The sequence below is a fragment of the Crassostrea angulata genome, chromosome 6 (genome assembly GCF_025612915.1).
Source record: "Crassostrea angulata isolate pt1a10 chromosome 6, ASM2561291v2, whole genome shotgun sequence".
In the NCBI taxonomy this organism is placed as follows: Eukaryota; Metazoa; Mollusca; class Bivalvia; order Ostreida; family Ostreidae; genus Magallana; species Magallana angulata.
Window position 1 is genome coordinate 35,845,643 of NC_069116.1, and position 13,350 is coordinate 35,858,992.

At 33.3% G+C, this 13,350-nt stretch overlaps 1 protein-coding gene across 2 annotated transcripts in view; it reads left to right on the forward strand.

The window, feature by feature from the left end:
- LOC128187906 (nucleolar complex protein 4 homolog A-like) overlaps positions 1-13,350 on the forward strand; it is a 108,482-nt gene that overhangs the window by 18,032 nt on the left and 77,100 nt on the right. Inside the window, exons 4-5 of one of the 2 annotated variants that reach the window (XM_052858591.1) lie at positions 2,189-2,293; positions 12,805-13,051. In XM_052858591.1, coding sequence (XP_052714551.1) covers positions 2,189-2,293; positions 12,805-13,051 — 352 coding nt within the window. The remainder of the gene's footprint in view (positions 1-2,188; positions 2,294-12,804; positions 13,052-13,350) is intronic. The other variant, XM_052858592.1, reaches the window with a different exon arrangement.

Sequence of the window (13,350 nt, forward strand, 5' to 3'; positions counted from 1 at the left end):
ATATATAGAGAAAATCTTTAAAAATATTCTGGGAAAGTTTTCGGTCCAAAACTCAGTACTTAGTGTAAAAGCACAGGTTATGCAGATTTAAGTTTGATGAAACCATGATTCCCTAGAGAAAAGTGGGGCCACGAAATGGGGGGGGGGGGGGGGTATATAGAAATAGAGAAAAATCTTCTTACAGGTACAACAACAAAAGGGGCTTGGTATTTACCAAATAATAAGAGGTGGATAAAAATTGGCAGATTTTCAAAAAAAATTTAGCAAGATCTACTGTACTCAGTTGTCAAGATATTTTGATGCTGTAATGCTAATTTGATCAGAATTAAGGCAATTGTTGATCAGGTGAGCGATGTGGCCCCTGGGCCTCTTATTTTCAAATCATGATATCCGGGTAAGGTGGGGCCACAATAGTGGGGTCGAAATTTTTACATGAGAATACATAGAGAAAAATCTTCTCAACAAAAACCAGTAGGCCAAAAAAGCTGTAACTTGTTTGGAAGCATCCTCAGGTAGTGTAGATTCAAATTTGTTCAAACCATGATCCCGGGGGTAGAGTGCGGCCACAGTTGGTGGGTCGAATTTTACATAGGAATACATAGTGAAAAATTCTTCCCAAAAACCAATTGGCCAGAAAAGCTGTAACTTGTATGGAAGCATCCTCAGGTAGTGTTGACTCATTCTAGTTTGTTCAAACCATGATTTCAGGGGGTAGGGTGGGGCCACCCTGGGGGGGTCAAATTATGTTGGTGCGGGTAATTCGGTACAATCTCTACGTAATGGTTGATTGATGCAACATGTTCTATTAAGAGGCTCAGCAATTTCAATCTAAACGGAGATTATTCTTGCTGCTAGAAATATTTAACTAAAGTATATATATGATGAAAAATAAATTTTAATTGTTTACAAATTCCTATAATTTTACTAACCTGAAAGTCAAGCTTTGAGTTATAAGCAAGATACAGAGCTTTGCGCACAATGCTACTATATGTTTGAACACAAAGCTGATGTCATGCTTTAGTTTGTTTTTATTTTAAATGCAGCTTTTCTGAATAGGTAATACCAAGTTTAAAAATCTTAAGTTGAATGTAATAAACTCATCTGAACAAAAACATGACTCAAACCAAGCTATGTATCTTGCTTATAATTCTACAATTGACGCTGAAATTTTGGTTGATCAATAGAAATGTCTTTCTAAAAGGAAGATATGGTATAGCTACTTTCTGGTGTCCCTTCTTCAACGATGAATTGCATAGATCTACACAAATTTTTGATAGTTTTTCGAACACAATTTAATGAAAACGACGCGTTTTAAACAGTTTCCATAGTCCTGACATATTATTATTATGAGGATAAAAGCATTATCGGTGTTCTTGAAAAATTATTGCAACGGAAAATCATCTTTGTTTGTGGACATTTGTTGTTTATTAATAAAGATGAAAATAATGGATGGGCCTTGGTACAATAGAGCAACATGCCTGCCAATACATTAATTTGAATTATAGTTCTTTAACATATGTGACAACATTTTTCAGTTAAGTTTATTCATCATTCAAGTGAGAAAGGATTTGAAATGTCATACAAAATGAATTCATGCCTGGTAAACAACAATCGTTTGTAATGGAGAAGGCCAATTAAATTTTTCAATATTTTTAATTTGAGGAATTGAGCGCATTCATTCTGATGCATTGAGGTACACTTTTCTTCTTTCACATATAGGATTTTTAAAAATAAAATACAATAACTAGTAAGTAGTGGAGGGACAAAATGTACCTTTATGCTCTCATGTATTTTAATCTTTTTATAAAGTGATGGGGGGGAGGGGGGCTAAATAAAGGGAACTGGAAGTTAACCATGAACACCAACTGAAAATTTAGCTACAAATGTATTTATATTGCATATGATCTTATTTTCGGTAAAAATGGTATTCCATAAAGGTAAATATATCAAAGATTAAGTATATGCAAAAATAAGTGAAAATTCGGATGTTCATTTTTGGTTAATCTTCCGAGGGGCCACATGGCACAATATCCTTTGAACGCTCATATAAAGCCAGTGTTGCTCAGTTGAGCGATGTGGCCCATTGGGCCTGTTGTTTTTGTATATGACTCTGTAAAGCTGATTTTATTATGTCTATCGTTTCTCAGGTGAGCAATGTGGCCCATGGACCTCTTATTTTTCTTTACAGGAGCTTTCACTGTGTACTCTGATGAGGTTCGTATTGGAGGAGGCCCAGCTCCCAGCTGCAAAACATTGTCAGAGCAAGACCCATTTTCCAGTAGCTTTGTTTAGAGTAGGTCAACAATCCTTCATGTTTTAGGAAATGAGTGAAATGATATATATATATATATATATATATATATATATATATATATATATATATATATATATATAATTCAGATTTCTTTTTCTTTCATTAAGTTTCATTAAATGTACCAGTTTTTGTCGCTGAAGGATTCAGGGATTTTTTAACAATTTGGAATGTACATGTTCAGTGCATGATGTTTTGACATTGCAAAGCTGTATAATAATATTGATTGTATGGTATGAACCTTTTCATATCTGTTTATATTGTAAGAACTCTTTTGACTCACTTAAACCAAAACCTCAAGTGAGCTTTTTGGGGTCTCCAGAGTCACTCAGGTGACCAATTGCAATTAGTTTTCGTCTGTCGTCGTGTGTCAACATTTAAATATTTTTAGCTCACTTGAGCTAAAGGCTCTACTGAGCTTTTCTGATCAAAATATTTCCATTGCCTGTCGTTGTTTTTGTCGTCATTGTCATAATAGGGGTCTAAAAAGTTTTATAAACTTGCATAATTGACAAATGATCTAATGAGATATGATCAGAAGTCTTATTTTCTACCTGTGGATCAATAACTTACATTCCAGTTAAAATTAATAACAAAAAATGAGTAAAATTAAATGTTTATCCTCCACACCCCCCCCCCCCCCCCCCATGTACATGTGTACGGTAGCAAATTATAAATCATTTCTTGATTGGTATTTTTCTCTAGATGCACATTAAGATTTTGGAAATTGCTTCTTAATTTTTGAGATAAACAAATGATTGTATGTATTTGGGGCAATAGTAAAGTCTCCTAAACAAAGCAGGTTCATCATTAGGCTGTTTAAAATTAATTCTACGTTAAACGTCACATTAAAATTTAAAACCTACGAGGGAGGGAGGAAAAAAATAAACAAAAATTTCAAACAAATGTGTATTTATTGAAAGTCACCCATTCAGTTACCAATACATCAACACTGTTATATAATACATATGGTAGGATTCAGTCCATGTTAATTCTTGCATTTTCCAAGCAAATACTTTTGTGTAATTTGGGTTTATGTCCTTTCTGTGGGTACATCATGTATACTGGACGAGAAGTGGAGTGACTTGCAAGCACATCAAGTGGTACATCCAATGAATTTTCATCACCACAAACGTAACAAACCAAAGGAAAACTTTAAATTTCCTTTTGTGGAAAAAGTTGCTCAACACATGTGACTCACAAGTTATCTACAGTCAAAATAGTGACATTGTTTCATACATTTTCATGACACATTTGAAAATTTATCATATCAGAGCTGTGTTGTCAGATTCACTGTACCTACTACAGAGGGTTCTCTTAATCTGATAGGTTAATCGAATAATCCAAATTATTTCTTATACATGTATATCCCTCTATATTTTTTCCTGATAATCTGAAGGTTAATCTGATAGGACTGTGACTGTGTATATAATTATGATTTCTTCCCCCTTACACCTGTGAATTCCTTCGTTTAATTTGTTGACACCCCTCTTGTGTACACAGTAACTCTTTACAGGCCATTAGTTGTTCCGGATGACCGCACACAGGACTGACCTTACCTGTGTACACATTTTACATGCTGGGCTTGCACCATTAAGAATTATTTAAACATGTTATTTCTGAATCAAAAGTGACTGGCTTGGGAACATGTGACATCGAGGAAATTCTGATTACTTTCAATTTTACAATGGGGTAGAAAACTTAATGAATAAAATTCAAATAATTTGTTATCATGCATAATTGATTATTTAAGAGCATTCTTTGTACCAGAAAAAAAATAAAATAAATTGTGCAGGTGAAAAGAGGGACAGACAATTAGCCATTTCCTCTTATTACTTCCTGTCAAAATGGTGGCCACTTTGAAACCATCGTAATGAACAGTGATGAAGGGAAACATTTTCTTTTGAGCATTTACAAACAAAATGAAGACTAAAAATGCTATTTCATTGCTAATGCAAGGTATTAAATTATTTCATTTCAAACTATTGACAAACAGATTATATCTTTTTAGTAAACTCAGGTGACCTATTGCTATCCGTTTTCGTCCGTCATCGTGCTTTAACAATTTACATTTTTAACCTCTTCTTAAAAACTACAAGGCTGATTGTTACCATATTGGGTGTGAGGCATCTCTATGGTAAGAGGAATCTAAATTGGGAAATTTATGGCTCTACCACCCCCGGGGCCCCACATGTGGAGACAAATATGCAAAAAAAAGCAAAATTTTCAAAAATCTTCTTCTCTACTTCCACACATGTGAGGAAAAAATGGTTGCATAGTTATGATGTCCATGAAGCCCTCTACCAAAATTGTGAAATTCATGGCCCCTGGGTCAGGGGTTCTGGCTCTATGGCCATATAGTAAAAATGTATTAAATCTTAGAAAATCTTCTTCTCTACTCCCATATATATTTGTTAAAAACTGAATGCATGATTATGGTGTCCATCATTCCCTCTACCAGAATTGTGAAATTCATGACCCCTGGGTCAGGGGTTCAGGCTCTAGGGTGGGGCCAATATGGCCATATAGTAAAAAGGTATTAAATCTAAAAAAAATCTTCCTCTTTACTCCCATATATATTTGTTAAAACTAAATGCATGATTTTGATGTCCATGAGTCCCTCTACCAGAATTGTGAAATTCATGGCCCCTGGGTCAGGGGTTCAGGCTCTAGGGTGGGGCCAATATGGCCATAATAGAAAAAATGTATTAAATTTTAGAAAATCTTCTTCTCTACTCCCATATATATTTGTTAAAAACTAAATGCATGATTATGATGTCCATGAGGCCCTATACTAAAATTGTGAAATTTTTGACCACATTATTAGGGGTTAAGGCTATAGGGTGGGTCCAATATGGCCATATTGTAAAAATGTTTAAAATCTTAAAGAATCTTCTTCTCTACTCCCACACATGTGGGCAAAAAACTGAATGAATGGTTAAGATGTCCACTAACTACTCTACCTAAATTGTGAAATTCATGGCCCCTTGGACAGGGGTTCAGAACATGAGGTGGGGGGGGGGGGGGGGCAATATAGTGTTAATGCATATATATACAGTACAGCTCACGAGTATCCTGACAAAAACACCGACCACCGTGTTTGAAAGTCCACGCTGAGCGTGGAATTGTCGGTACCTTTGATCTATTGTTCTCTGTTACGGCCACGAAACGAGAAAAAACACGGTGCGACACGGTGCAACGCGATGCAACACGGACAGTAACACGGTGTAACATGCGGTATTTACCTGTGAAAAAAGGAGGATTTAGGAATAAAACTTATAAAGAATAAAATATTTATTGATGTACGTAAGAGAATTAAAGAAAAAGACAAAGAAATAGAAATAAATAAATAAAATTTTTCGGCACGCAATTTTCAGACGTACCGTAATCCGGTGAAAATATTACGCACTTTTTTCCAAGCATTTTTTACCGTGCGAAAGGGGTGCGTATTATACATCCCTATAGGATTTGGACATATTTTTCCCTAGCTGAAGCACGGGGTATCATACTGCCGTATTACCTATGCTGTTCACCGACAGGACCGATACCCCGCTATACATCGTAACATTCCTTCATTATCACATATATATTATTATTTAACCCTTAGGAAATCATTGTTATAGCATGTAATTTAAGAAAATGTACACTTTAAGTCTGTTAATAAATAAACTGTTTCAAAATGGCCTTTAAAAATTAATTTGAACTGCCTATTCTTTATCTCCGTGTACGCCGCCATTACAGCTGTTATTAATAGAATGCGGACTTGGATGGCCACGTGCTATTTGTAACCGATCTTTGAAAACAGCTTACACATCATTTGGCTCATTTTTAACCATTTTCATGTAATGCTAATTAATTTATTGCAAATAATTATGAATATAAATAATTCTATCACCTATTCCGTTAATTGAAGCCATTGAAACAGTTGTGCTCCCCCACCGCTTATGCTTGACACCTTGGGTATCTCAGACACCCCCTTAGGCTATGTGTACTATACACACCACAACTATTTGTGCATATATTTTATTGTGTTCCAGGCCTATAATTGATCACTTTGATCGGAGTCATTTAAGAATTTAATTAGGTCCGTTATCTCCATACCTGTACATCGTCCGTTTTTCACTTCACACCTGGGATTGTAATGACTAAACAATTATATAATGCTTGTTAAAAGTAGTTGATTTTATTTACGGTAGAATATTTAATACTAGGTCTATTTAAAACATTGATTATGAATTAAAGATATTACTGCGATGTATTAGTTACAATAAATCCGTATCTAAGAAAATATTGTGTTTTTCTTATTTACGGTACCGTATTCCCGCGATGAAGTTGAGCGTGCATACAAAGTACAACTGCTTTGTTGATACTCAGGATTACCATTTGGTCAATTTTTTTGATGCGTATTATACATCCCAACAAGCTTTTTTTTCACCATTTTCAGGCCCAAAGTGGGGGGTGCGTATTGTACACTACTGCGTATTATATTCACCGGATTACGGTATGCGATTGTTACGGTTGATTTTTGTTGATATTAAGAACAAAAAAATCGATATCGCCCACATAACGGTTTGATCAAATAAAACACTAACACTTTATTTTCCTTTTTAAAATTCAAATACACTGTTCCATAAGTTTTTGTTTTTGTTTCAGTCCGTTTTTAAACGTAGTACTGTAGTAATCGTAGTTGCTGTAGATTGGCAGTTTCAATAGTGCATAGAATCATAACTGTGATCTTCTCTCACTTATACTCTATTCAACGATAACAAATCTAACGGGTTGTTGAAAACAACTGTACTTTCTCTAAATAATATAATTATACAGATTTATATTCATATTTTCAAATTTTCTTTCTTTTATACATATGTGTGATGTACTTGTCCATGTAGTACCACACGGTACATATTCATAGCGCTTAGAATCTGTGGATCGGTACTTGATAATTTTTTATTTCATCTTTATAAGCAACTTGAGTTTAGAAATTATTTGTGTTCCAAGAAAGTACTCAGTATTGTAATAATTACTGTTTGATTGTTTAATGATCGTCATGAGAGAGAGAGAGAGAGAGTACTGGTATGAGTTTAATTTTAAGTACATTTCACTTGTAATTCAGTGTAATAAGTTAGATTTATAGTACCCTTTTCCCTAAAATTGCGATAGAATCTATGCAGTCAGAGTCCACGTGCTATCCCTGTCAATCAAATCCGCCCGCGAGATAGACCACGTGCTCCTTCCATGCCTTCTATGATAAGGAAAAAATGTCATTCTATTGTTTTTTTAAGTCCGCAAAATAGAAAAATGTTTAACAATGAAGTATTTAGTGTTTGAAATGTTTAGTTTTTTCTTTCTTATACTGCATGTATGAGGGTTGGAATATTGCGCTGTAAAATAAGATTTTTCGTTAAAATTTTGACGCTATTTCACATCACACATATTAGATTGGTTATAAAGTAAATAAAGTTGTGTATGTTATTAATGCTTGCAAAAAGTTACCGGTATTATCTCATTCATCTTTTTAATCAATCAGGTTTTTTCGTACATACATGTATGCGTACCCGTTAATAATTTCTTATCGCATGTTAATACTTTGTGAAATTCCCGCATTTATAGAGTTGCTGAATTCGGAATTGTTCTCCGGATCCACGCGCCGATAGTCTTACGTGAAGTAGTTTGCGTACACATCTACAGACAATTTTTTTGTTTGTTAGAGATAAGGAAAAATCATTGAACTAACAAAGTAGAAGTAAAATATATTCAGACCATACACACGACGGGTTGTGATGAGTTACCAAACAGGTGTCCGTGGAAAGGTGTGAATAACGGCATCTCGAGTACACCTGTTCAGACGTCCAAATAAACACAGTTAGTTGTAAATTACAATGACACCTAACAAGACAGACAATAACACCTGTTGTGTATAGAACCCAAGATGAAAGACAATGTTGTGTATCTGATCAGCTTTCGTACAGGTGTATCGCACGAGTGATTTTTTCATGTGAAATCACGGCGCCATTACCAGCTGTACGGAAATAAAGTTGAAAGTTACTTTATGAAATGCGGGTATATTTTTAGTACATGTACAATGCTTGAATATAATTTAACAAGAGTATGTACATGTATTTATCTATAATCTAAAATATAAAAGAGATTTTTTGTTTATTTATTGCTACATAAATAGCTGGTCCAAATTATTCGTGTCACCGGTAATATGGGGTTGTTATTTACTACAGCACATTACATGTTTTAAAAAAAACATGATCTGAAATGTTTTCATTTCTCATTTTTAATTGGTTTAAAGTAAGGCTGTAAATTAATTAATAATTCAGAAAGTGTTTTCAGATATAACAAAAAATAAGACGTTTAAGCTCCCGATATTTTAAACGGATCGTCAGTTACAACATCAAGCGTGTTTAGAAAAAAAAAACCACGATGAATTAAATTGATTTGAATTTTGATTATATATCAATTGATTATTAAATATATTTTGTGAATTTATTTCAATTTATTTAAGAACAAATGAATTAAAAAGTACCGGTACCAATTTTCGTCGAGTTTTTTGAGATCACAAAAAATTACTTCACGTTATCAGCCCCGACAATTTTCTGGGTCCGTGCAACTTAAGTCGACATTCATTTTGTTAAATATGAAAAGGATATATATGTTTCAACCCTTGTTTAGCCATACTTTATTTATTTCTAAACATTGGCTATTTCTATCAACGTCTCAGGTAACGATATCCACAGAGTAACACAGTGGCCACGGAGTTACACGGTGCGACACGGTGCGTTTTCTTGAAAAATGTCTCCCCTTTCAAAGGGGAGACATATTGTTTTTGTCGACTTTCTTTTTCTTCTTCTTCTTCTTCTTATTCTTCTTCATCCAAATTTGTCCAGGCCGTAACTTAAATACCCTTTGACATTAAGACTTCAAACTTGGAACATTGTTCAACTCCTGAATATACTTTGACAGAAGGACTTCAAACTTCTAACAAAGAACAATAATAATACACTTAGGTATACTATTGAATAATATTTGACCTTGACCTTGTTTTACTCAAGGTCAAATTAAGAAAAAATTATAAAATTTTGTCTGGGTCATAACTTAAATACCCTTTGACATTAAGACTTCAAACTTGGAACATAGGTAGATGGTATTGAGAAGGAGTGCACGCCACCAAAATTTTTGATCTTGACGTATTTTGTTCTTCAAGGTCAAGCTTTTCATAAAAAATATTGTCCGGACCATAACACAAGACTTCTTTAACATACATACTTTTAACTTGTATCATAGATAGATGGTGTATAACCTAGTTGAACCTTACCAAAAATTTTGACCTTGACCTAGAATTTTATTTCAAGGTCATATTAGAAAAAACTTCATTGTTCAACTCCTGAATATACTTTGACAGAAGGACTTCAAATTTAAACAAAGTAAAATAATAATTCACTTAGGTGTACTATTGATTTATATATGACCTTGACCATGTTTTAGTCAAGGTCAAATTAAGAAAAAGATAATAAAATTTTGTCTGGGTCTGGGTAACATATAGCTGACATCATTCTTTTTCAATTGTTAAATTTGCCCCATATTACAATCCTTAGAGAGAAGGGGAGACATGTGTTTTTTTGTAAAAAAAAAAAAAAAAACAATACCCACTAGTTTTCCAATACACATACACGGTGTCACACCGTGTACATGGTGCGACACAGACCGTTTTCCACCGTGTTTTTTACACGGTGGGTGTCGGGATACTCGTGAACTGTACTGTAATGTTTAAAAAATTTCTTCTCCAATCTCACACATCTGTATTAAAAACTGACTTATAATTATGTTTACCAGGAAGTCCTCTACTGAAATTTTAATTTTCCTGGAATATGGGTTTTGACTCTAGGACAGGGCCAAAATGGATGTATATGTGTTAATGCATATAATGTTAAAAAATTATCTTCTTTACTCCCACACACCTGAAAGGAAAACTGCATTCATGATTTTTTAGACCAGATCTTTAAGTTTTTTGCCAAAATTATAGGTTTCATAGGTCTTTTTCAAAAATTTCAGGCAGGGAGGTGGTCGTCATTATAGATTTATAATTTTTCTAGTCCCGAATGAAACCCTATTAATTAAATGCATATGTGAGACTCCTCGACAAGTTTGTGTATGGGTTATATGCTACTCAGGTGACCGTTGAGGCCAATTGGCCTCTTGTTGTTAATAAATAATGTATTGAAACAAGTAATATTTTATTCTATACCAAAACAAAGATTACAAAAACGCTAAATTGGTTAATCTAATATTCGGTTAATCTGATAATTTTTCTCTGACAAATTGACTATCAGATTAAGCGGAACCCTCTGTACTAAGAACTTAAGATAGTGTTCTTGAAATAACTGCCACCCTACAAGTGTATTCCACTTCTTCTTTCCTATTATTATTCCTTATTAAAAATGTTATTTTTTTAACTGTAGATATATTTCAAATGTAAGAGATTTGCAGTCTTTATCATGTGAGAACTCTAATCAGTTAATTATGCCGACTTAATGCATATAATGCTGGGGCTCAATATTTCTTCTTTGGCTTTCACTTCAAGATATTACATCCAAAACTGTCATATTTAACATCAAATATTGTTAGTTTGAACACTAAAATCTTAGTATGATTTAGCGTTTATTAACCTTTAATTGAAATAGAACAAAAATTAAATAGTAACAAATTTATCACATCTTGAAGTTAACATCGAAGTTTATGGGGAAAGGTATAATTTTTTAAGTCTTTCGAATATATCTTTTCAGTACAGTGTTGGTACAGTAAGAAGTTGCTCAAGCTTTTCCAATCTTTAAAAAAATGCAAAAATCGTGACTTCAAAGTACATATTTTGATTTTTTTTTAATAAGATGGATAGTAACTTCAGTTGTTGATGGACTACTTTAAAAAATATATACAACAAACCTCGTTTTTGGGCGAAAGTTGGTTAAGCATGGTTCAGGCTCTGTGACTTGACAACCGACATCATATTCTTGAAATAAAATTTTTAATTGTCAACTTCGATCACGTGTTGATCCATCAATTTTCGTTTTTGAATGTTTTTAAGCTCACCTGAGCTGAAAACTCAAGTGAGCTATTCTGATCTGAACTCCCTCATGATAAATATTCCTTTAAACAGAAGCATTAGTCGAAATTCCTGACTGTAGATTTGAGGATTTACATTGAAAGAAATCTGAAAAGCAATTGAAAAAAGGACTATATATGATAAGGGCCTAAAATGGCCCCCAAAAATGAACATCATCATTTTACTATCATTCTTTGTTTTCTTAGTACATATATATATGTGATGTGTTTACATAATATTCATTTTGATTCAAGTGCCCACAATTTAGAAATATGACATTGTAAAGACAACCTTTTCCTGCCATTTTTGCATTTTTAGCGTAAAACAGCTTGTTTTCAAGCAGTTTTTCCTTCCGAAAACATAGAGCGCATTCTTGAACAAATAAAATATTTTAATCAGAGATGTAACTAGCCAAGACTAATAAGTGAGAAAAAAATTTTCCTTGTTCAAGCATGCGCTCTATATTTCCCATTCGTAAATGGATAAGAAAAATGTCAATTTTTGGCTGATTTTGATTGAATTATAGAAATGGCGTCACTTCTGACGTCATATACTGCCAGTGTGTGCAAATAAATCAAATAAATAGATGAAAAATATATTTTATATCAACTCTTCTAAAAAATTAGTAAACATTTTATTGTACCCGAAACACTTTAAAAATGGCGAATTATATGGGGGCCAAATTAAACTCTTATCATATATAGTTCTTTATTTTTTGCATTAAAACCAGAAAGTGTTGTTATTTTTAATCTCTACTGTATAGCTGTCCGATGCTTGGTAAATATTGTCCGATCCATGGTGAAATAGTTCAACACTTCATTAATTTGCTGTATTTTCACATTTTTAACAATTTCACTATTTTTTTCTCCAAAAATAACAAGGGAAAAACCTGTCGCTTTTAAAACAAGTTTTGTTTATATTTGGAAGATAAGTGATGCGTGATCAAAGGGAAAAATCCAAGGGTGTCCGATGCATGTGAAATCACCCTATGTTTTTATGTTGAATTATGTGATATCAGACAATAATGTATAACACATTACAATGTCATATCATATTATATATATATAATAGAATATTGTATAGTATTATAGGATGCAATATTTTATTTTATATAGTAGTGTATTGATAAACACTGTATCATGCAATATTGTAACACATGATCAACGTTATTTTGTCAAACTCCACTACAGTATTCAATATCCAAGATTATTAACTATGATTTTCTTATAACATGATAAAAGTGGTCTCATAAAAGTGATGCCTCATCTCGCTGAGCTTTGTAATTTGTGATTATCTATGTTTAGCTTATGCATGTATATTATATAAAACAAATGCTTACGTAGAAGAGGGGAAAAAACAATCCAACCATTTGAAATTGTATTTTCAGAGAGTTGTGCTCACACTGACCTCCGCCTCCTGTGATTCAACTGCTCTGATCGGTCGATTCAAAGAGTACTTGTCATATGATGATGTAAGATACCATCTTATGAGAATTCTTCACAAGCAGATAATATCTAAGACACAAGACACTGTGAGTGATACCTACTTAAACAATGTCGAGGCTCTGTTGGAACAGATTGATTTTCCTTCAGACGAAATGGAGGAACTTAATCATTTTTTGACCAAGTATCCAGGTAAGTTTTCATCTTGTAAGTATCAACAATTAGGGCCCCACATAGAAATACAAAAAACTCAATCCATCTGTCTGTCCATCCCTCAGCTATACTTTTGTTGTGACTCAAGTTAGTACTACATTACATTTTCAAAGGAGATGAGAGAATAAGGCAAGTAAAATGCCTATGGTAGAATTGATAAGGTATTTAAAATACCAACATGTTTGACAATACAAATGTACTTTTAAAAATTTGCTCTAAAGATATATGTTTATTATACCAGCACTTTCTAAAGAAAGTTCGGGTATATTGTTGTTACC